The 24,351-nt window shown below is 55.2% G+C and overlaps 1 protein-coding gene across 1 annotated transcript in view; it reads left to right on the plus strand.

Annotated features, from left to right (window-relative positions):
* The first annotated feature begins 14,187 nt into the window (after positions 1 to 14,187).
* FSCN1 (fascin actin-bundling protein 1) overlaps positions 14,188 to 24,351 on the plus strand; it is a 12,614-nt gene continuing 2,450 nt past the window's right edge. Inside the window, exons 1-5 of the mRNA XM_006889752.1 lie at positions 14,188 to 15,044; positions 23,407 to 23,563; positions 23,642 to 23,763; positions 23,868 to 24,035; positions 24,255 to 24,349. Of these exons, the coding sequence (XP_006889814.1) occupies positions 14,213 to 15,044; positions 23,407 to 23,563; positions 23,642 to 23,763; positions 23,868 to 24,035; positions 24,255 to 24,349 (1,374 nt within the window). The 5' untranslated portion in view covers positions 14,188 to 14,212. The remainder of the gene's footprint in view (positions 15,045 to 23,406; positions 23,564 to 23,641; positions 23,764 to 23,867; positions 24,036 to 24,254; positions 24,350 to 24,351) is intronic.

The following is a 24,351-nucleotide window of genomic DNA, read 5'->3' on the forward strand; positions in this document are numbered from 1 at the left end:
TGGTGGGGTTGAGGTGGTTTGACATGTGACAGCAGCAATGGGCTCAAGTGCATCAGAGACGGTGAGGACGGCACAGGATAGGACAGGGTTCCACTCTGTTGTTCAGAGTTGCTCTGGGTCCTACTTGACTCAATGGCACCTAACAACAACAACAACAAATTGCAGGGGAAGAGATTGCCTCTCCTCCCTTCGAGCAACTGGTAGATTCGAACCTCATGCCCTTAGGATTTGCAGCGCAGCTTCTTACCACTAAGCCATCAGAACTCCCTAAAAGATCACCTGTTCCAAAGATTCACACCCTCAGGAACCCAGGGGTCTTACAGGGTCGGGGCATAGGCACATATTGGGATTTTGTGGTTTTTTTGTTTTTTGTTTTTTTATACCTGTGGTTACAATCCCATCTGCAAATGGACTTACTTTCTTGGTCATGTTAATGAGCGGTATCAGTGTCTGAAAGCAATCTCATTTGAGATACAAGAGAAAAAAAAACTTCTGCTAAAGAGTCTTGAGTTTGGATCTTAGCTTCCTAAACTGTGAGCTTTGGCGCCCAGTGGCAGGGAGTTGTGCTGCCAAGCCAAAGGTAGGTGGATCGAATCCACCAACTGCTCTGCAGGCCCAGCCTCTGAAAACCCACTGGAGGCTCAGCTGTGAGTTGGTTCTGACTTGACAACGAAGAGTTTTTGTTTAGAAGCTGCTCACCCAAAGGCTACACGTCTGAGGCAGCTCAGCCGGAAAACCGTGGAAGATCTCCTCCCCTCCTCCGTGGGATTCACAGCCTCTGGGAGCCAATGGAGTGTCAGCTACGAGCTGGTTCCAACACCATGGCAATGGGACTAACTGAGGCAGAAGCTCTGTTTGTTGAAGCCATCCCCCAGTGGTGTTGGGTTCAGTGGCACAAGATAATTGAGACCACCCATTGTGAATCCGAGCAGCCCACCCGTGTGGTGGCAGCTCCGTCACCAACAGTCTCAAGCTCAAATGACAGCAGTCCATCACTGGATGTTTGCCCGTTACATATTCAAGCATCACAATTTTTAAATACTTTTGCAATTTCTGTGTCACCAGTTTCCTTTGTAATCTTATGTGTTTGGGGTTTTTAAAATTTTTTTTTATTTTTTATTTTATTATTGTGCGTGTGTGTGTACCATCAAATCAGATCTGACTGGTACAGGAAGAGATTGTTCCTCCTTCTCCAGCAGAGCATCTGGTGGATTTGAACCGCGTACCTCTGGGATTGTAGTACACCTTCTTGCCACTAGGCCACCAGAGCTCGCCTGTGTTTGGTTTTTATACATTTGAAAACAGGATAATCGAGGAAGGCTTCATAAGTTATCAAAAAGTCAGGTTTAGATGGTGGTGGTGGGATGTGATGTCTTGTGCCCTGGCAGCCACTTTGTAACCCTGAGGGGCTCATTCAGAAGGCAAAGCTGACTCAATAAGGCAGAGGAAGGGGTAGGGACACTCCAGGGTGTCTTTCCTGCTACAGCATCTTTGAGTTACAGAATTCACCAACCTTGGAAATTTCCCTCTTCTGGGCTTCTAATTTTTGCCATAATCACCAGTCTTGTGTAGCCAGCTGAGTCAAGGTTTTCTGTTACTTGCATTTGAAGTAACATAACCGAAACAGGGTGTTCCCAAAGGTTCTGGGCCTGGGAATGAGCAAGAAGAGGAGGAGTGAAGAGAGAGACCTGCTGGCCTGTGTGGAAACTGCTGTGTGAGTCAGAGAAAGGGGTTAGACGCCAGCCTTCCGCATGGATCATGCCTCATCAGAAAGAAGATAAAAATCCTCAAAACCACACCAATAAACCTCTTCGTGATACATGGAGAAAAGACTGAAGAAGTTAAGTATTTAATTTTACTTAGACCCATAACCAACAGCCATGGAAGGACAGTCTATGAATCAAGCCACGTATGGTATTGGGCAAAGCTGCTGCAAAGGACGTCTTTATTGTGCTAGAGAGCATGGATGTCACTTTGAGGACTAAGGTGTACCTTACCCAAAGCATAGTATTTTCAATTATTTCATCTTCATGTGAAAGATTGGCGATGAATAAAAAAGATTGAAGGATTGAAGCCTTTGCACTGTCCTGTGGGTGAAAAATAATTGCCACGATCATGGACTTCCAGAAGGACAGCGAGCCTGTCTTGACAATCTGCAGCCAGAGTGCTCCTTAGAATCAAGCGTGTGGCTCTGTCACGTGTAAGCTGGGCATGTTATCAGGAGAGGTGAGGTTGAGATTAGTGGCAAAGAGGAAGGCCCTCGGTGAGATGGGCTGACACTAACCACACAAAGGGGTCACACCCAGCAGGCATGGTGACGTCGTAGGGAGGACGGAGCTTCGTTCTGTTGGTTTCGGGGTCGCTGGGAGTTGAACTGACTTGGCGGCACTTAGTGACAATATCTGAGGGACTAATTTGTAAAGTGCACCCTGGCTGACAGCTCTCGCCTGGGGGCAGGGCTTTTCCGGGCAGCAGCAGCTGACTCACCTCACCCAGTTTTTGTGCAGGATCCAACCTGTGCAACTGTCCATGGAGGCCCTGAGAGAGGCGAGGTGTCCCTGAGGGGCCTTCATGGTGGCGCATGGGGTGGGTCAGGGACTGGGAGGCCTTCCAACAGCTAGTTCCACCGAGGGGCTGTCATCCCTGCTCCTCCTCCTCTGCGCACAACTCCTCATGTATACGTGACCTATGCACTGTCCTCCTCCCTGTCAGAGACCCCTTGTTAAGGCCTGGACCCTGTCCCACTCCTACACGCACAGGCTTGGGTGTGGAGGCTGTATGCCCACGTAGGGACCCATGGGACACTAAGCACTCCTGAGAGATGGGCTGCAGGTGAGGGTTGATACCCAGGCAAGGCCTGGGCAGCAGGGGAGGCTGGGATGGTCTGACTCGCCTCTGCCCCCTCCAGCTCAGGACTGCTGTCCCGGCCAGCTCTGTGCCTCTCCCTCTCCTGCTGGGGCTGTCTGACTTCTGGGGACACAGCGTGCACTGCGCCTGAGGTCATGGAGGTCCCGACCCTGCCAGGTCTGCACCCTGGGTGGCCGTGGAGGAGGACAGGCTCAGCTCTGCTGTTGGGGTCAGAGGACGGCCAGCTGCATGTCACAAGGGTTGCTGGAGGTCACTTCTGCCAGCCCATGGGACGTCCCCATGACATCCCCAAACTGTGCCTCAGCCTCTGGGAGGCTGCTCCGGAGTGTGTACTCCAGAAGGGGGATTTTAAGGGGCGCTACATTTGTGCTCTCCAGTAACTAGCCACATGGGACTTTGACACTCAAATCAGTTACCAAAAGTCCTCCTGTCAAAACAAACAAAGAACCCCAAATCAAAACCCCCCTATTGCTGCATTGACCCTGACTCACAGTGACCCCGCAGGACCGAGCAGGACGGCCCACGGGGTTTCCAAAGCCCTAAATCTTTATCGAAGCAGATTGCTTCCCTTTCTCGTGAGATTTAAACCACCAACTTTTCAGTTTGTAGAGCAAGGTTTGGAGTTTTTAATTATATGATTATTTTTTATTTTATTCTTGTGTACCGTTGAATTGGATCTGCCAGGCACAGGAGGAGATTGCCCCTCCTTCTCAGCGAAGCATCTGGTGGATTTGAACCGTGAACCTTCGAGATGGCAGTGCAGCTTGTAGCACAATGCTTTAACCTCCACACCACCAGGGCTCGTAAATCAATTTTCTTGTGAGACAGACCCAATGGCACCAAGTCGACTCCAGCTGCCAGTGATGCGGCCTCAGGTCTCTGATGCTGTAAGTTCTAACGGGGACAGGGGGTGACTGCCAGCTTTCTCCTGTGGAGCAGGGGGTGGATTTGAACCACTGAGCTTTTGGTTAGTAGTGCAACACAGAATACACTGGACAGCTGTAAAATGAGCAGCTCAACTCCTCAAATTACAGAAGCCACCTTTCAGGTGTACAATAAAACCCCACATGATAGAATGGCATCCCCCACAGGGTGTGCAGGGTGACGGAGTGGAATGGCCCACAGGACACCCAAGACTGTGGATCTGTGAGGGCAGATGGCCAGGAGGTGAGTCTGAACTCCTGAACTCTCGGTGTGCACGGAGCGCTTCACCGATGTGCTACCTGGACTCTAGAAGCCCAATAGTCACGTGTAACTTGGAGTGTCTGTGGTGGACAGAGCACACAATGGAATGTTTTCATTTCTGTAGAAAGCTGCACTGGACAGTCCTGGGCCAGAGGTCCACCATAACCACTGGACTCCCAGGCCTGTGAGAAAAGGGAAGCTCCCATCTGAATACAGGGTTGAGGCAGAGGAGGGAAAACTGGGTCTTCAGGAAGAAGAACATGGAGAACATAGACAAGGACAGAGCAGACTGAGGGCAAAGCATGTGCAAAGGTCCTGGGGCCTGTAAGAGTGAGGGTTTGCGGAGCCACAGCCCCAAATGGGTACAGTGAAGGTAAAAGAGGAGAGTGAACGGCCGTGTAAGAAGAAACAACTGGTCCCTCCCTGTCCAGAGTGAAGAAAAACAAAAAGCTAAGCCCACATATACCTTGGCCTCTGACTCTGTGATCAGAAGAAATAGTTGGTGCCCAGTCATCACTGCTGGTTGCTCTGAAAGGGATAATATTAGGACATTGTGGAGAGAATGGGAGGGAGTGTGGAACAAAACATAAAATAACAACAACAACCAAAAAGCCCAAAAAAAACGAAAGACCAGATCTACTTGCCAGAAAGAGACAGGAGGAACCCTTAAGACTATGGTTCTTAGTCACTCTTCCCAATGGCTAAACTTTTGGTCAAAGAGTAGCCCATGTTGTTGTTGTTGTTTGGTGCCATCAAGTCATAGACCACTCATAGCAACTCTATGAATGAATGGCCTGAGCACTGTTCGTACATAGTTTCCGGAGACAAGCCATTTCGGAAGTGGATGCCGCTCCTGCTTCCAGGCTTGATTTAGTCGGGAAGCTCCAGCCAACACTGTCCACCATGGGTGCCCATTACCACGATTGGCACATCACTGTCACAGGCTTCAGCACCACAGCAACCACGAGTTACCTCTGTACAGCAACGCACAGACCAGTGCTAGACCACCTAGAAGAATAACAGTAGTAGCCCATAAGGTGCTATAAATAACATCAGAGAGGAACAAGAGGAATAACCAATCATGGGAACAAAGGGCAGCCCTTGCCCAGGGACAAAACTCAGCAGGTAGGAAGGGATGGGAGGACAGGAGAAATGGAGATGGGAAACACAGGAATGAACTGGGAAGAGTGCTGTCACACTGTGGAGACTGCAATCAATGGCATAAAACAAAATTCACAGGATTTACTGCAAACCTCCACATGATACACAATAAAAAGTTAAAACAGGAGAAGGGGAGGAGATGGGAGAGAGAAGCCAAGACTGGACCAGGTCCCGAGTGCCCTAGGTTTTGTCTCTTGAGGACACTTGGGGACCCTGGCGGACGCGAGAGCTTGGATGGCATGGGCAGAGCTGGGGCAGCTGGGATGGTGTGAGATGCCCGTCGGTATGACTCCTCCACCCAGCACTGCAGTGAGTCCAGAGACTCAGAGTTCACTGGACGGGGAGTTCACCTCACCCTCTGCCACTGTCTGTGACCGCATGCCAGGCTGGCCCTGGGAGTAAACGGTGCCCCTTCTGGACACTGAGGGCAGCAGGCTGCAGGGCTGAGGCTTCCTAGCACCACCCAGACCCAGGGGACAGGATTGGGGGTGGCAGCAGGGCTAGCAGAGCACCCAGGCCTGACCCCAGCTGGCCAGCCTTGTCAAAGCCCAGGAATCGGCCCTCTTCCTGGCAGGGCCCTGTTGGCAGGTGCTGGGCTCTGCCCAGGGTGTTAATGCCTTCTTAATTAGCCAGCACTTGCTAAGCGCCTGTGACACAGCCTCCCTTTCCAAACCCACTCTGGCCTTGGCCTTGGGCCTGCTCTGCTATACTGCGGTGAGTGGAGGGCCAAGCGGACGTTCTTCCGAGTGACCGTGCCGGCCTCCTCTCAGGCTTGACTACTTACACAGCATTGCCATCAGGTCAATTTTGACTCGACATGGCCCCTCGGACAGAGCAGAACTGCCCCATCAGGTTTCCAGGGGCGTAAATCGTCATGGAAGCAGCTGCCACATCTTTCTTGTGTGGGAAGGCTGGTGTATTGAAACAGCTGGACTTTTTGTTTAATAGCCCAATGCTGAATCCACTGCACCACTAGGGCTATGATTTCTAGGGTCTGTTTTCTGTACCTGATACTGGGCAGGCCAGCCAGGCTGGACCACACCCCTCATCGATTCCTATTGACTCAGTTTAAGCCATCACCACTTCCTGGAGGCCCTCCTGGATTGCACTGCCACCTTGGCTACCCCAGATCACCTGCCGAGGACAGCTCACCTCCAGGGCTGTGTCCTGGGCACCCAGAGATGGACTAGGCTGCATTCTGGCTTCTGAAGGCTGACAGTTTAGCTCAGGGGCGTGGGGCACACTTGACTTTGCAAATCTGATGACAATTGTGATCCGGAACCCTGGCTCCCTAACTGCACATCCCCCTTTAAACCAGGTTACGCTATATCTCTCAGCTCTGCCCAGGCCTCAGTTTCCCCATGTGTGACTTGAAGCCCCTGGAGCCAGAGATGGGCAGTTACCTGCCCCACAGCATGTTTGCTGGAAGTGGGTGAGGGGTGATAGGGTGACAATGCTGGGTGCTGCTGTGGTCCCGGAAGGCACAGCTGTCCTGAGGTTTGGCATGGGGGTTCCTCCCGGGGACAGTAGGGAACCCAAGCCTGGAACTGCACCCTCTCTGCACAGCAGTGGCCTGAAGGTGCTGGCCGTACCAGGCTGTCCGGCTCCAGGGGCCCGCGGGGGCAGTGGCCACCAGACAAAGATGCTATTCATGGTCTCCAAGAGGCTGGCCAAGGGCTGTGGGCGGAGCTGCTGACAGCTGTGCTTCTGTGATGTGGACAGGTGGCATATTTTTGGCCTGACTTAGGCTGGATTCTCTAGAGAAATATAAATATCTATCTGTCTATCTATCTATCTATCTATCTATCTATCTATCTATCTATCCATCTACACACATATATAGAGAGGTGTTGTTGTTCTATACCATTGAGTTGAAACTGACTCGCTGACCCTCCAGCAGGTTTTCAGAGGCAGTGTTAGGGCACAGGAGGAGTGTCCATTTTTCCCCTTGGCGCAGGTGGTGAATTTGAACTGGGTGCCTTTGGGTTGGCAGTCCAGCTCCTTACCACTAAGCCACCAGAGCTTCCATAAAGGCGTGTCCATACATGTGCGCGCACACACACACACACACACACACACACACACACACACACACAGCCTGCAGGACAGTGCAGAACTGCCAGGGGGTTTCCAAGGCCATACGTCTTCACGGATGTAGACTGCCTTACCCTCCTCCCGCAGAGAAAAGTGAGTTTGAACCACAGGCCTTTAGTTTAACAGCCAAACACTTGACCTCTGTGCCACCAGGGCTCTTTGGAAAAGGTCACAGCCTTGAAAACTGCATGGAACACAGCTCTCCGGCACACCCAGGGTCCCCGTGAGGCAGCATGAACCACGGTGAAAGCCCCGACTGTCCCCTCCTGGCTCTGTGAATGGCCTCTGTTTCATTCCCACCCTCTGAACAGACTTTTAACATTGAAAATTCACATGAGAGAAAGTGAACCTGTAAAATGCACAGCCCAGTGGCCTTCAGCCCAGGCACCGTATCGCTGAAGCACCACTTCTAACTAAAAACGCTTCATCTCAGAAAGAGACCCCACACCCACTATGGAGTCTCTCCCCATAAGGAGGCCAGTCCCTGCTTCTGTTAGCTCCTCTTTCTTTCTTGTCTTTCATAGTGGTGTAATTTCCACAGCTGCTGCTCATGCTGTGTACTGTTGAGTCGGAACCGACCCATAGCTGGCCCTGTGGAGGGTTCTCAGCGGAAGAAGGTTGCCTATTCTGCCTCAGAGCAGCTGGAGGATTTGAACTGCGTGCCTTCAGGTTTGCAGCACAGCTTTTTGCCACTAGGCCACCAGAGCTCCAATTTTCAGTATAAGTCTTTTTATTACTTTTTAACTTTTCAGTGTGATTTGAATGAATGTTTACAGAGCAAACTGAATTTCCATTCAACCATTCACATACATGTTTCATGATATCGATCGCAATTCTCACAAAGTGACAGTATCTTCCTTCTCCCTCCCTGTGTTTCCCGTCTCCTTCCCGCCTCTTGCCTTCTGAATTACAGCCTAGGTAAACGCTGACCTTTCGTCACACGTGAGTGACTAGTCTAAAGGGTGCATTACTAAACAGCAGTGCCCAGGCACAGGAGTCCTGGCAGGACACTGATTACCTGCTGAAGCCAACTACTAACCAGCAGGTTGGTGGGTCTGACATCCTCACAGGTGTCTCAGACTTGACGTAATACAGCCTGCTCCCATCACTCACCCAACGGCGAACACGGTTCAGCAGAAGAGGTTATATTTGTTTGTTGTGCTGGTGAGTATCTCAGCGGGCACTGCTGACAGGCAAGAACATATTTTGGTTTGATGCCAGGTCTGGGCGGCACCATATTTTCCCATGTGACTAACACACAGAGGGTCCATGGAAGTGAAAGGAGGCTGCAAAACTTGCAGAAAACCCACTGACAAACATGTATAACACATGTGCTATTACACCTACGTCTACAATTTCAAGAGAAACCTTTGTATGTTATTATTCCCATTGGACAGATGAGAAAACTGAGGCAGCAAGGTGAGGTTGGAAGGTTGAAAGGCTTGTTGGAAGGTCTGGTTCCACCTCTGTGTCAAATTGAGGTCATCTGACTCCCAGGCCCAGCCATTTCCTCAGGAATTCATGCCAGAAGGTCAGTGGCCAGTACAAGAAGGCTCTGAGGCTTGGGCACAGGGGGGTCTTGTCCCCACATGGGTCTCAGAACCTCACTCAGAGACTTGATTCAGGAGGAGATGACCAGCTTCTCCCTTGGTGCCTGATGTCCGTCTGAGAGCCGCCCAGACCTGGCCTCAGCCAAGGGCCTCACTCCTCCATGGCTGTGCCCTCTTTCCAAGGTGGCTCAGGTGGCACCTGAGATTCTGTGGGGCCCAGGAACACAATGTCCGTGTCATCAGCCTTCCCCGGAGGGACTCAGGTAGGGCCTGCAGAAAGGACTCTGTGACCTGCTCAGGTGGCCTGGTGAAATTGAGACCTGCGTCCAGCTAAGGTACAGGGAGGGGACACATGAGGTGTTGGGGCAAGGCAAGGGGCCAATTTTGGGAAGCTTCCTTTGCTAAACACCTGCGTGCTTCTGGTCCTCTATTCTTTACAATGAAAATGAATCATAACTGAAAACAAGACAAGTTCCAAACCCTCACAGGGAAAGAAGCCAAAGAGCAGGTCACATGCACTATTCCATCGAGGTGAAGTGTGAGAAGAGAGAAATCCAGAGACAGCACACAGGTTGGCTGATCCGACCCCTGGGCACTGACGTGTGACGGAGCAGCACTGCCCCACAGGGTTTTCTTGGCTGGATCTTCCTTCATGAAGCTGATTGCCAGGCCTTTCTTGTGAGGTACCTCTGGGCTCAAACCTCTAGCCCTTAGTTATAGTGTGCAAACCATTTACATCTCCCAGAGTCCTGCTAGGGGCTAAGGAGAGGGCAATATAATGTCAACAGATGTGGAACGAAAGCCTTTATTATGACTTAATTTTAAAATAGACGTTGGGTTACCTTTGGTCAGTGCAGTGAGTTTGGTTTGGGCTCAGTCTTGGTTTGATTGCCTCTGGTGAGGGACACCACACTCTCTCCTCTGCCAAAGCCATAGTGATGTTGTTTCCAACCACTGTATTCCCACTTAAGTCTAGAACTTTCCATCACCCCCAAAGACAGTCAGTCCCTCATTCCTCCCCTGCTCCTGGCAGCTCCTAGTCTAGTGTTCTATGGACTGACTGTTCTAGATCTTTCATATGAATAAACTTGTCCTGTGTGGAGCAGACCCATAGCTGACCCTCTAGCGGGTTTTCAGAGGCTGTAAATTGCACAGGAGACTACCCATCTTTCTCTTGAGAAGCAGCTGCTGGATTTGAACTATGTGCCCTGGGGTTGGCAGTGCAATTCCTTACACTGTTGTGTACTGTCGAATAGGATCTGAGTGGCACAGGAGAAGACTGCCCCTCCTTCTCCAGCGGAGCACCTGGTGGATTTGAACCGTGAGCCTCTGAGATTGCAGAGGTGGGACTTCTTTGTATTGTACCTATGGTTGCTGTGAGTCAAAGTTAATTTGAAGGTACCTAACACTCTTTGGCTCCAGCAATCAGGAAATCAAAAGACAAGTTGCATTGGGAAAATCTGCTGTCAAGGACCTCTCCAGAATGCTAAAGAGCAATGATGTCAGTCTGAAGACTAAGATGTGCCTGATCCAAGCCATGTTCTTCTCAATTGCTTGCCGTGCATCTGAGAGCTGGACAATGACAAAGGATGACAGAAGAATCGATGCCTTTGAGCTATGGTGCTGGAGAAGAGTATTGAGCATACTATGGACTGCAAAAGGAACAAACAGGCCTGTCCTAGAGAGGGTGAAACCAGGCTCTTCCTTGGAGGCAAGGATTTTGAAGCTCTGTCTCACATACTTTGGACACGTTGCCAGGAGGGACCAGTCCTTGGAGAAGGACATCATGTTTGGAAGGGTGGAGGGACAGTGCAGGAGAGGAAGACCCCAGATACGATGGGTTGACAGAGGGACAGTGACAATGGGATTAAGTGTGTCAGAGATGGTGAAGTTGGCTGAGGACAGGGCAGGGTTCAGAGCTATTGTTGATACGGTCACTACGAGTCATACCTGACTTAATGGCACATAACAACAATAGTAACAAAAAAGAAAATCTTACTCAAGATCCTATCCCCAGGAATCTACCCAAAAGACCTGATAGTCGTGACTCAAACAGAAACTTGTTTGCTGAAGTTCACGGCCGTGAAAACATGGGAAAAGCCATCAGGAGCCGAGCGGGTAAACAAGCACTGCGTTATCAACAAAACGTCTGCCTTCTCGTCCCGCTACCGCCAGCCCATGGGGGTCAGAGCCGCCCTTTGTAGGGTTCTCAGTGGCTCATCTTCCCCGAACAGAATGCCAGCTCTTTCTTCTGACGCGCCTCTGGGTGTACTAGAATCTCCGACCTTTTGACTAGCAGCTGAGCATTTTAACTGTGCCATGGGATGCTAATGGAGTATTTAAGAACTCACTTGACTAGATTTTTGTCTCTTTTGCCACCCTCTGTTGGGTTTCCGAGGCGATAAATGAAGCCAACCACCTCTCCATTCTCCAGCAAAGCTGCTGGTGGGTTCACACGGATGACCTTTTCAGTTCATGGCCCAATGCTTTACCCACCATGCCACCAGCGCTCCTGGAGAGGGGAACACTAGGTGCCATGGAGTCTGGTCCGAATCCTAATGACCTCACATCCCACAGAGTGGACGCTGCCCAGTCCTGTGGCATCCTCACAGCTGTCCTGCAGCCACGACGTCGGCCCACCCCGGCGGGTCTGCGTCCAGACCCACTCCATTACCAGGGTGATGTCCCTCTCCACAGGCGAGGGGCGTGGGGAGTTGTCTCCAGGTAAGAGCTTCTGTTTGTGGCAAAACCAGAGACCTGTAAATAGACATTTGTGATGGGCAGGCATTCCAAATTCATATAAAGGTCAAAAGTCTGCTGTTAGGGACCTCTCCAAAGTACCGAAGAGCAGTGGTGTCTCTCTGGAGACTAAGGTGCATCTAATACAGGCCATAGTCTTCGCAATCAGTTGTTATGCATCAGAGAGTTGGACAATGACCAGGGAGGATAGAAGGAGAATTGATGCCTTTGAGCTGTGGTGCTGGAGAAGAGTATTGAGAATACCATGGACTGCTAGGAAAACAAACAGATTTGTCCTGGAAAGGGTTAAACCGGGTGGCTCCTTGGAGGCAAGGATTCTGAGGCTCCATCTAACTTACTTTGGACATGTTGTGAGGAGAGACCGGTCCTTGAAGAGGGGCATCATGCTTGGGAGGGTGGAGGGACAGCACAGGAGGGGAAAGCCCTCTATGAGGTGGATTGATTCAGTGACTTGGATAATTGGGATGGGAGTGTTGGAGACAGTGCGATTGGCACAGGACAGAGCGGAGTTTAGGGCTGTTGCACATAGGGTTGCTATGAGTCGCAAGCGACTCGACGGCACATAACAACAACAACAACCACAACTTTTCTTTTAAGGGAGGTCTGGTGGCTTAGTAAGGGCTTGGTAAGGACTCAAGGTTCAAACCCACCAACAGCTTTGAGAGAGAAAGATGTGCGGTGTTCTTCTGAGCAACTTACAGCTTCTGAAAACCCACTGGAGGGTCAGCTATGAGTTGATTTTGACTTGATGGTACATACCAACAACAACGTTATATTACATGTATCTTAACTAAACAAGCAAACAACAAAAAGAATTAAGAAAGAGGACACTGGCGCTCTGAGAAGTTGAGTAACTTGCCTGAGGTCACAGCCAGTTAGTCACTGGGTCTCGAGCCTGAGTCTTTGTGACTCGTTCGTGCTGTTTGGGGATTGTCAAGTTGATTCTCAGCTTCTTGTGACATAGAATGGCTTCGCAGGGCTTACGAGGATATAGGTAATCTTTAAGAGGCAGATTGGCATATCTTTCTCCAGTGGTGGGCTGGCAGGCTTGAACCACTCACCTTTCAGGTAGGAGTTGATCTCTTATATACTAAGGTGACTGCTGTCAAATGGATTCTGCTTCCTGGTGACCGTCTATTGGATTTCCAAAACAATCTGAATAGGAGCAGACCACCTCATTTCTTTCCCACAGAGCGGCCGGTCAGTGAGTTTGAACTCTCAGTCTCTCAGACAGATCATACTGTGGCACCAGGAGTAATTTTTTATTTTTCTGGTTCTCTGAGTGGTGGGTTCTTTGTGTGTGTGGGGTGCAATAGGCATGTCCTTTCTCAGGCCTCCCTACCTGCAGGTATAGCCAATTTCCAGCCAGCTCAGTGCTCAAGGGGGTCCTTCCAGAGTGGAAGGCTGAGTGAGGGCAGCCGCCAGCCCAGTGCCCTCTGCCTGCAGCTGGACCTCTGCCCGGGACCTTGTGGGCAGCCTGTGGTCACGCTGGCATTCCAGGGCCTTTCTTGGCATGTGGGGAATGTCCCAGGAAAATGATGGACTTCCAAGAGGTTCAGAAAAGGGAAGTGTTCCTAGATCTCCTGAACTGAGGAGAGCTGGGGCTGCCCACAGGGAATATCCCCTTGGGGGTTTGAGAGTGGAGATCTCTGGATGAGCGGGTGGGTCCCATCACACTCACAGCCCTTGAGTTTTGGGGGCTGGGTCACCCCAAGGTTCACCTTTTAATGGGACAATAACTTCTACCAACTTCTGCCTGGTAGAGCAGGCCTGTGTCTTATGTGTCACCAAGAAGGGACCTTGGTCACTGACATGGCCACTTTGGCTTCATGGGGCTAACAGACTGATTGTTAGGGTCACTGTGAGTGATCTGGGGTGGCTTTAAGGATAGCGCCCTGGGAGGGGGGCCACAGCTGGCAGAGGGCCGGACATAAAGGGCCAAAGACTCCCTGGGTGCCAGGGTCTCGGGGCCCCACTCCGTTCTGCTGGGTTTCCCAGGCACACTAGTGCGCCGGCCTCCAGCTTCCTCCCTCGCTATGGCCATCTTCCAGTCTGCGCCCTTAGGTCACCTCCGAGCAGTCCCTCGGTCGACTCCCACCCTGTCTCGAGGTGCTCTGTGGTCCTGTGGTCTGTCACAATCGAACTTTTCTGGTCTTTCTTCCCCGCTAGGCCCCGACTCGGGCCCTCCGCTGGGTCCCAGGGCGGGCGCACGTCGCTGCTGGCTAGTCCGGAGGCCGCGCGCCGCGGGGAGGCTTTGGAGGGGAAGGGGCGGTGTCCTGGCACTGCAGAGGGGACAGGGGCCTCTCCCTGCAGCCCGAGAGGCAGACTTCAGGGGCAAACCAGGGGACCCGGGAGCTCGCAAAGCTTAACCTCGCCCCTCCCGGCCCCGCGTCCCCGCCCCCTGAGCCGACTCTCGGGTGCGCGACCCCCTCCCCCTTCCCAGGCGGAGGGGGCGTGGCCCGCCGACATGACGTCACCCCGCTTATAAAAAGGCTGCGGCGCGCGGGCCGGCTTTGTGGATCGCTGCTGCGGGTGCGCCGGGCGGGTCTCGAACAAAGGAGTTGGCGCGCCGGGGACGCACGCCCGCCGCCACCATGCCCGCCAACGGCACGGCCGAGGCGGTGCAGATCCAGTTCGGCCTCATCAACTGCGGCAACAAGTACCTGACGGCCGAGGCCTTCGGCTTCAAGGTGAATGCGTCGGCCAGCAGCCTGAAGAAGAAGCAGATCTGGACGCTGGAGCAGCCGCCCGACGAGGCGGGCAGCGCGGCCGTGTGCCTGCGCAGCCACCTGGGCCGCTACCTGGCCGCTGACAAGGATGGCAACGTGACTTGCGAGCGCGAGGCGCCGGGCGCCGACTGCCGCTTCCTCATCGTGGCGCACGACGACGGCCGCTGGTCGCTGCAGTCCGAGGCGCACCGGCGCTACTTCGGCGGCACCGAGGACCGCCTGTCGTGCTTCGCGCAGACCGTGTCGCCGGCCGAGAAGTGGAGCGTGCACATCGCCATGCACCCGCAGGTCAACATCTACAGCCTGACCCGCAAGCGCTACGCGCACCTGAGCGCGCGGCCGGCCGACGAGATCGCGGTGGACCGCGACGTGCCCTGGGGCGTCGACTCGCTCATCACGCTCGCCTTCCAGGACCAGCGATACAGCGTGCAGACGGCCGACCACCGCTTCCTGCGCCACGACGGGCGCCTTGTGGCGCGGCCCGAGCCCGCCACGGGCTACACGCTCGAGTTCCGCTCTGGCAAGGTGGCCTTCCGCGACTGCGACGGCCGCTACCTGGCGCCGTCGGGGCCCAGCGGCACGCTCAAGGCCGGCAAGGCCACCAAGGTGGGCAAGGACGAGCTCTTCGCGCTGGAGCAGAGCTGCGCCCAGGTCGTGCTGCAGGCGGCCAACGAGAGGAACGTGTCCACGCGCCAGGGTGAGTGGCCCCTGCGCCCTCGCCCCGGGCCCCCCGGACGTGCGGCGCGCCTGGGGGAGGGGGCGAGGGGTGGGGCCCTGCCCATCTTCCGGCCCCGCCGCACGTCCCTACACCGCCCCGGGGGAAGAGGGGGTTCGCTAGGCCCCGCGGCGAGTTGCGTCGCGTTCCGCCCCCAACCCCCTCGCTCCTTCTGGGCCTCCTCGCGCGTCCAGGTTCCGGGGGCCCCGCGCTGGGGAGGGTCGCCGGCGCCGCCTCCCTCCGGCCCTTCCCCCCGTCGGCGGGCCTTGTTGCGCCCGGAGAGGGTCCCAGCTTTCTAAAGGCGCATCCCCCCGCCCCCGGTCTCTTTCCGCAGGATGGGGTGGGGGGAAACCAGCGGGGCCTTTGATCCTCGTGGGGTGTGTCCAGCTCCCCGCCCGCGGGGCCTTTCTCACCCCCCTGGCGAGTCTGGGTGGGGTCGGCTCTGCGGGGCGGTGGGTGGGGGCGCCCCGAGTGGCTGCCCTTCCCCCTTCGCCTGCCCCGCGCTCGGGGCCGCGGCCTTTGTGAGCAGGGGGGCGGGCCGCCTCGCCGGGCCCTCCTTCACCCCTTTGTCCTCTCAAGCTCTGCAGATGGGGAAGCCAGATGCGCGCGCGGGGCGGGCCTCGGCGCCTTGTGGGGTCCCGCGCCGGCCCCAGGCTCGGCGCCCGGCTCTGGAGCTCCTCGGCGGGCGGCCTCCCCCCCACGGGGCCGGTCCGCGTGGCGGGGATGGTGACCCGCCCTGTGCCCGCTGTCCGCTCGCGGCCCCTTTCCCCCGCGCGATCTACCCTGTTGCGGCCGCAGGGGCGGGGAGACCCTAGCCCGGCGCCCGGGGAAGCTCGCTACCCTCGGGTGAACCCATCCCCTAGGGCTCCCGCAGGGAACAATTGACTGCAACCCGATGCGCCCTCCCGGCCATTTCCGACCGGCTGCGCGCCAGAAGCGGGCCTCCGGTATCCCCAGCCGTCTACTCCCCTCACTGGAAAGTGTCTCTGAGAGCTGGGGTCCTCACTCCTTTGGGGTTCCCACTGCAGGGCCCCCCACTTCTGTAAGAAAGGACCAACAAGTGTGACGCTTTCGGTGGGAGATTGGCCCAAACCCTCGCTGGGAATCTCCATGGCGACCACCCTCCTATCCTTGGGCGCAGCGGGGGTGCTCCCCAGGCTATGCTGGGCGCATCTGGAAACCACACCCCCACCCCCAGCAAGGTGTGGGCGGAGTAATGGCACTTTCTAACCGTTCCCATCCTGATGGGGGGCGGACAGTACCAGCCTTGGCCCAAAGAAAGGAAGCTGGTAGACCAAGGTCACAGCAAGTTCTGGAGAACTAAGCTGGCTCCAATCCGGACCCCAGCTGCCTCCGCACCTTCCCAGGCAGCCTCCACTTCTCAGGGTGGAGCTCACCTTCCTTTTTCTCTGAGGCTGGGTGGGGCTGGGTTCCCACCTAGTGGCTGGGTTTGAGGGGTGAACAGAGGGGCGTGTGAGTGTGGCTGCTGTTCCCCCTGGAGGGACATGATCATAACCCCAGAGATGTCGAGGAAAAAGCTGGGGTCCCTTAAGATGGGGGAGGTGGGCAGAGGGAACAAAAGCCCTGAGACAGGAGGCGCCTTGAAACCCAGATGTGGCCAGAGAAACGGTGGGAGGTGGGGCTGCAGGAGCCACCAGGCGGGTGATGGGACCCTCGTGGGCGAACAGACAGGTTCTGGACCCTCCTTGGGAAAGCCGGGCAGCACCTGCCTCTTGGGGCCTTAAGGGGACAGAGACTACGTGAGGGTGTCCATGATGGCCCAGAGGGACGCGCCTGGACAGGTCTCCTCGCAGCAGCATGATGGTGATTCAGGCTGATGGGGCAGGAAGAAGGGATGGGGGGCGGGGGAGAAGGAGATGGCTTTGCTCATGGCTGAGTTTAAAGGGCGTGGGCCGGGAGAGGGGCGAAGTTGGGGCTCAGCTGGCTTGGGATTCTCCACTGTGTCCATGTTAGCTGACTTTGAGCCTTCCAAGGATGAGACAGCAGTCCAGGTCTTCTGGGGACCTCTCCTGTATTTGAAGGCCATTTTGGACTGGCCTGCGTGGCACGGGGGGCGGGGTCTCTGGAGGCGGGTCCCTGCCTCCCCACAAGCCAGGAACTGGCCTGGAAGCTGGGGATGTGAATCATCCATCCTCTTAGGCCCGTGCAGGCCTGTTTTAGGGGACCAGGTGCTTCCTGCTGGAGCTTCAGCCTGTTCTCAGGTCTCAGTTTCCCCACCTGTAACGTGCCACCCCAGGCTCTTTGTCATTGCACCGGGCCTTGGCCACTGCCTGACCCCATCCCCCCTCCTGTGCAGTGTCAGCAGCCGCTCCCACCAGCCTCTTCCCAGGCAGGTGGGCTCCTGGCAGGGGCCTCAGTGCCGTGTCAGACGCTGCTTTGCTCAGGTGTGGTTAGGCTGGGCTTTGCAGGATGTATAAGAGTTCCCCTGGTGAGGCATGGGTGGCCCAGCCAGGACAGGGTCATGTGGATCAGACAGGGGAGAAAGGCCAGAGGGATTCCAGCCCCTCCCTTAAGTGGAACAAGGGGGAAGGTACACCTGTTTAGAACAAGTCAAGGGGACTTTGGGAACTCAGCTTGGCCTTTGTTAAGACCTGAGAGCAATGGGGAGCCATGGAAGGTGTTAGGGGGAGAGGGTGCCCCGTCTGACCACTGAAGAGGAAGTCTCAGGCCAGAGGCAGCTCCACAGACACATGCACATGTCTGGAAGGCCTGAGGTCCCTGGTGTCCCTGTCACCCTGTTCCCACTGGGGCAGTGTGCCCCAGGGCTGAGTTTAGCAGAGCCCGGCCTCTGATTCAGATTTTCTATGCTGCTGTTGCTGAAAAGACAAATCCAAGGAAAACTTGTTTCCATAGGAACATGGCTCTAATTAGCAGCTCCAAGGCCAAGTGAGGCCCTTCCAGCTGGGATGCGGGGTGGGGAGGGGTGCAGGGTGTTTCCTGTCTGGGCTGGGCCTTGAGGCTGGGTGGGGCCTGCTGAGTAGGTGGGCTCAGAGTTGGCACCAGCCCTTCCCCCCAGTCCTTTCAGTGTCTTGGTAAAATGGAGAGGGTGGGCCCTGTATACCGGGACGTCGACGCTGTGAGGAGGACGCGGTCTAAGCACGCGTGGTGCCCCTTTCAGGCCCTTCGGGCTGGCCCAGGCCTCCGCAGCCAGCCAGCCAGCTCCTGTGTGAGCACACCCAACTGAGGGGGCCTGAGAACCAGAGCAAAGGATGCTCCTGACCCTGGGGGGCCTGTTTCCTTTTCTGTGAAAGGGAGAGTGTTGCTGTCGGGGCCTGAAGTGGCTGTGAAGGTGCAAGCCTACTCTCACCCCGTCTGTCCATTGGTCACCCTGGTGGCCGGCCTGTTACTGTGGTGCTCCAAGGCTATGTCACCACTGGTAAATACTGGTTCAGTAGCACCATCCATGATGGACAGATTCCATTAGAACTTCCAGATGGACGAGGAAGAAAGACCTGGCAGTCTCCTCCACAGAAATGAAAGCCCTTCTAGGGGAGCTCTGGTGGCCTAGTGGCAAGGAGCTGCAACTACAATCCCAGAGGCGCATGGTTCGAATCCACCAGATGCTCTGCCAGGGAAGGAGGGACAATCTCCTGTACCAGTCAGATCTGATTTGACGGTACACTCACACAAAAATAAAATAAAAATAAAAATAAAAAAAAATAAAGGAAATGAAAGCCCACGGATGACAACAGAACCCTGATTAAGATGAGAGGCACTCCGAATCAGAAGCACCATGGTGGGCTCTCATTGACCACCGGACCTGAACATGGCACTAGACCAGCAGCGTTTGCTTCTCTTGTGCTTGGGGGCGGTCACCAAATGAGGCCATCTAACAACGTGGCTCGGGACACAGTGACCATGTTAGGGAACATCAAGATGGTTCTGTGTCCGACAGGACGGATCTCTGCCCGCACCTTCACTGTCCTCGGTCCCTGCTATGCTCCACCACTGTTGGCAGCCGGATGCCGCTCTGTCTCTGTCTCGTTGAGGGTCTTTCTCTTTTTCATTGACTTTCTCACCAAGCATGATGTCCTCCTCCAGGGACTGGGCTCTCCTGAGAGCCTGCCCACGATGAGCTTGATGGAGTCGTGCCTGCTCTGTTCTAAGGAGCATTCTAGCCGAATTTGAGGACAGATTTGCTTGTTCTGGTTTTGTCTAACATAACTCACCATCACCTTCACTCAGAGGCATCCATTCCTGTCCACTTCTACGTTTCTTGGGGGCAGGTGCGTGCATTTCTGTCCTCAGGTTAATACTCTGCTCGGATCAAGTAAGACAGGTCCTCATGAGATGCTCTCAGGCTGCCTGATTGATCTCGGTCACACAAGCTCTGTGAGCCTCAGGGAGGGGTTGGTCTAGTGTCTTTCTGTCCAGTCCTGTGTGCACCTTGCTTTCCCCAGATCCAGCAGAGCCCAGGAAATGGCCTCATTTCCCTCTTAGTGAGAGTTTGGAGCCCCCTTTTCTTTCCTGCTTCTAGGTGGGGTGAGGGGGCTCCCTCTTTTCTGTTCTCTTTCCATCAGCCATTGCCTGGCCCCACCACCACTGGGCAGGTAGCGCTGAGTGGCAGTGAGGGTGTGTGCTGTCCTCATGTCTGAGCGGGGGTGAGTAGTCCCTGTAGATGTGCAGAGTGCTTTAGGGCGGAACACAGGGTGAGGAGGAGAGGGCTTCCCGCTTGGTGGTCCCCAGGAGCTCCCTGGCAGAGAAACAAATCAGGGTTCTGGGGCCTCTGGCTTGGGGGCCTCTGGCAGCATGAGACTATGGGCTGCTGACTGGAAGGTTGGTGTTTGAACCCACCACTCGCTCCATAGCAGAAGTTGAGGCAGTTCTGCCCTGTCGTACAGGGCCGTTAGGAAGCCCTGTGTGGTGCTGCATAGCAGTGAGTGTTGGGGGCCCACTAATGGTGTGGGGGCAGGATGGCTTCAGTTTGTTCACCTCCCAACAGCCTGGACAGTTCCAGGTGCCCATACCTTCAAACCCTCAGGCCACGCCTGCGAGACCCCAGATGGTTGAGGGAGAGCTTGGAGGAGGACAGAGCGGCTCATTTTAGCCACAGGTGCCCTTCCTTCCTTGAGGGTGACCCTGGGCAAGGACAACCCCCCCCCCAGCGTCCCTCTGCATTGTCCTGCCCCAGGTCACCGATGTGATTGTAGATTGAAGGACACCTCTGGTGGCCCAGCCTCTGTTTTCTCATCGGGGAGGCCCTGGGGGGTGGCCTGGATGTCCTGGATGCTGAGGTTTTAGAATCCCGTGCTCTGGGGGAACAGACACTGGACGTTGTTTGACTCAGCGATCTACCTCCACATTTCTTGTTGGAGGATTTGTAAAAAATGATGTGGTTATGAAAGACTAAATACACTATGAGACTGACGAGGCAGTAATTAATTACCTTCACTAGTTACAATTAATGGAATTTTTAAGTAAAAATGTGGCTGCAAGAATGGCCCCTGTATCATGGCAAAACCTGGAGGTGATCCCCAGTGTCCTGGGTTTGGATTCACATGGTCACCAATCCCAAAACACACTCGTTAATTGCAGCTCAACAATGTGACCCGGTAGGACAGAGTAGAACTGAGCTGTGGGCTCTCCAGGGCTGTTCTGTGTGCCCTCGGATCGACTGGCACAGGAAGAGACTGCCCCTCCTTCTCCAGAGGAGCATCTGGTGGACTTGAACCTCTCAGGGACTGCAGTGCAGCTTCTTGCCACCGAGTTCCCTAAGGCTGCACTTGTGGTTTTGTGTTTGGGTTGGTTTTTTTTTTTAAATGATAGATTTATTAGAAAGTTACATCTCCAAAGAACAGACTTCCCTCGAGGAAAGGAGATAAGGAGCGAAAAAGAAGGCTGTCCTCCTTTGACAGAAGCAGGCAGATCCTCTTTCTCCTGGGGAGTAAATGGTGGGTTTGAACTGACAACCTTCTGGTTAGTACTCCAGCAGTTAACTCACTGTGTCACCAGGTCTTCTTACATGGTTCCATCCAAGGTGACTTATTGACACGCAGTGTGCCCCTACAGACTGATGTGCACGTGTGTGCAGGTATGTCAGGTACACGCTGGGCATGGCTGTTGATGACTATGGAGTCACCCTGGTCCATGACAGCCCCAAGTAAAGGAACAGACACTGCCCACCCAGCCTGGCGCTGGCTCTGTGGTCCAGTAGGTTCTTGTGCACTGATTTTCTGACGTGAGTCGCCAGTCCTTTCTTGCTAGTCTGTCTCAGTCTGGAAGCTCCTCGGAAGCCTGTTCCACGTCATGGCAGCATGGTCACCCCTGCTGACGGTGGTGGTAGCTGTGCCTGGGGTGGCCTGTCTGGGAATGGAACTGGGCTCTCCACCGTGGACGGGGAGAAATGTTCCATCCAGCCCCCCCTGCCACCCCCCCCCTTTGTACGTGGACTCTTTTGGTGCCTGAGTGCACACAGACTGTGGAGCTTTGTGCATCTCAGCATGAGGGCCGTGCTTGTCCGGGACATAATGTGGCATGCGGCTAAGAGTCCGTCTCAGGCCGTGCTTGTCCGGGACATAATGTGGCATGCGGCTAAGAGTCCGTCTCAGGCCGTGCTTGTCCGGGACATAATGTGGCATGCGGCTAAGAGTCGTCTTGGAAGAAGAGCAGCCAAACTGGTCCTTAGCAGGATGGTGGGACTTGATCTCACGCACTCGGGACGAGTGGTCAGGAAGGACGAGGCCTGGGAGAAGGACCTCATGCTTGCAAAGGGGGGTTTCACTGACAGAGGAAAACCCTCGAGTAGGTGGGCTGACGGTGGCTGCAATCCTGGGCTCCCTCCGTACTTGGCAGCACCTAACGACAGAAAAGCCTAGAAGTGTCTGTGCCAGCTGTGACCCAGGTGGGCACGGGGATGGGTCCAACTTCATTTGTCTACATCCAGTCACCTGGGTTTGCAGAACGGAAATGGTCTTCTTGCTCTCTGAACCCTTAGGTGTGTCCTTAAACAGGAAGGACACGCCAGACCCCGTGCAGCTGCCCTGACACTGCCTGGCTACGTCGTCCTGCCACCTCCCTTCGTGCCTCCCTTCGCCCGCTGGTTTTGGTTTATTTTCAGCACATCCCTGACATCATGCCATTCCATCTTCAAATGCTTCCATATGTCTCTGAAGAAGAAAGACTGGGCCACCGCTTGCATAACCACCGTTAGCAGGACATCCCACCCCCTCACCAGGCAGCGCCCGCCCCTCAGGGCTCAGGAGTGGCCTTTTTTGAGGAAGAGTTTGAGAAGCCTTTGGTAGTGCAGTGGATTGAGCGTGGGGCTGCCTGTCCAGAGCCACTCAGCAGGAGAAAGATGGGGTCCTTCTGTGCTGTCCTTCAGAGTCCCCTGGGTCACTGACAGAGTGGCAGTGGGTATTTAATTACGGGCTGGGTGTGAGTTTATAAAGGAAACGCGTTTCCTGTTCAGCATTTTAGGTGGAGGTTATTTGGTGGCACTGGAGTCCCCTCTGTCTCAGCGCGTCCGCTCCCCACCCCCTCCTCCAGGCTTTGGCTTTGGGGCAAATGCTGCCCTCTGGGTCTCGAAGGTTCCGAGCAGCGTGTTCCTCACAGGTGTCGTTCCCTCTCTGGGCTTCTGTCTGTCTGGAGTGGCTCAGGGTGAAGAGGGAGCATCTCTGCAGCTTCTGGCTGTCCAAAATGATGAGGCCCAAGTGCAGGAGGAGCTGGGCTCCAGCGGAAGGAACTGTGGGTTTCAGTGTCCTCATGAACCCTGCTGGCACAGTCAGCGGTTCAAACCCACCAGCCGTGCCTTGGGAGCCCAGTGGGGCAGTGGTACCCTGTCCTGCGGGGTCGCTGTGAGGTCAGTCAGTTACGCAGCAGTTTAGTTCCGGGGTTGCTGAAATAGAAGAACCAGGAGGTCAAGAGGAGGGTTGGTCAGTTGTGTTGGTTCCTTGTGGAGAATCTGTTCGAAGCCCCCTCTCAGCCCTGGTGGGGTCACTGGTCCTTGGTGTGGATGATCTTGGAGCCCTGCCTCCCGTGGTCCCGTCAGGTCCCGTCGAGTCAGAACCAACCCATAGCTGATGCCCCGGGGGTTTTCAGAGGCAGGAATTCACACAGGAAGAGACAGCCCGGATGTCTCCTTTGGAGCAGCTGGTGGATTCGAACCATATACCTTTGAGTTGGCAGCAAAGCTCCTTAATACTGAGCCACCAGAGCTTAGACCTGCCCTCCTCCAGGGTGACCTCACATTAACTGATGGATTACATCTTGACAGACCCTTGTCTCAGACAAGATTGTGCTTCTAGGTTCCAAGCATAGCCTTTGGGAGGAAGAGTTCAGCCCCCACAGTGCGACCCTGAACCACCCCTTCTGGCTCTGCCTGCAGGTATGGACCTGTCAGCCAATCAGGACGAAGAGACTGACCAGGAGACCTTTCAGCTGGAGATTGACCGTGACACCAAGAAGTGCGCCTTCCGCACCCACACGGGCAAGTACTGGACGCTGACTGCCACCGGGGGCGTGCAGTCCACCGCCTCCACCAAGTGAGTGTCCTAGCCCCCTGCACCCGCCTCCCCGTGGGCCCCCTGCCCGGGAGAGGCCCTGACTGTCCCCGCCCGCAGGAATGCCAGCTGCTACTTCGACATTGAGTGGCGTGACAGGAGGATCACCCTGCGCGCGTCCAACGGCAAGTTCGTGACGGCCAAGAAGAACGGGCAGCTGGCAGCCTCGGTGGAGACCGCAGGTAACTGACTGCTCCCCGCAGCCCAGGCCCCTGCTGTCCCCCGGGGTTTCAGTGTCCCCGGGGCCTTGCCCAGCCCAGAGCTCAGAGTCCTCCTCCTGGGACAGGGGACGCCGAGCTGTTTCTGATGAAGCTCATCAACCGACCTATTATCGTGCTGCGTGGGGAGCACGGCTTCATTGGCTGCCGCAAGGTCACGGGCACCCTGGACGCCAACCGTTCCAGCTACGATGTCTTCCAGCTTGAGTTCAATGACGGGGCCTACAACATTCGAGGCAGGTCCCCAGGGACCGGGGGGTTGGGGGTGGGGGACTGGGGACATGGCCCCCTGGGGAGGCGCCCCACGGCCGGGGCCGCCACTTGGCCTTGGAGTTCCCGGTCCAAGTGGAGAGAAGGCCCTGGGCCTGTTCCGGATGCTTCTTTTGGGAGCGGGAGGGGTGTTGACCCCTGGGCCAATGGGTGGTGGGCTGTCTGACATGCTGCCTTCCCCCTAGACTCCACGGGCAAGTACTGGACGGTGGGCAGTGACTCGTCAGTCACCAGCAGCAGCGACACCCCCGTGGACTTTTTCTTCGAGTTCTGTGATTACAA

Source organism: Elephantulus edwardii, unplaced genomic scaffold, assembly GCF_000299155.1.
Source record: "Elephantulus edwardii isolate Elephantulus edwardi_28Jun2011 unplaced genomic scaffold, EleEdw1.0 scaffold00080, whole genome shotgun sequence".
Classification (NCBI taxonomy): domain Eukaryota; kingdom Metazoa; phylum Chordata; class Mammalia; order Macroscelidea; family Macroscelididae; genus Elephantulus; species Elephantulus edwardii.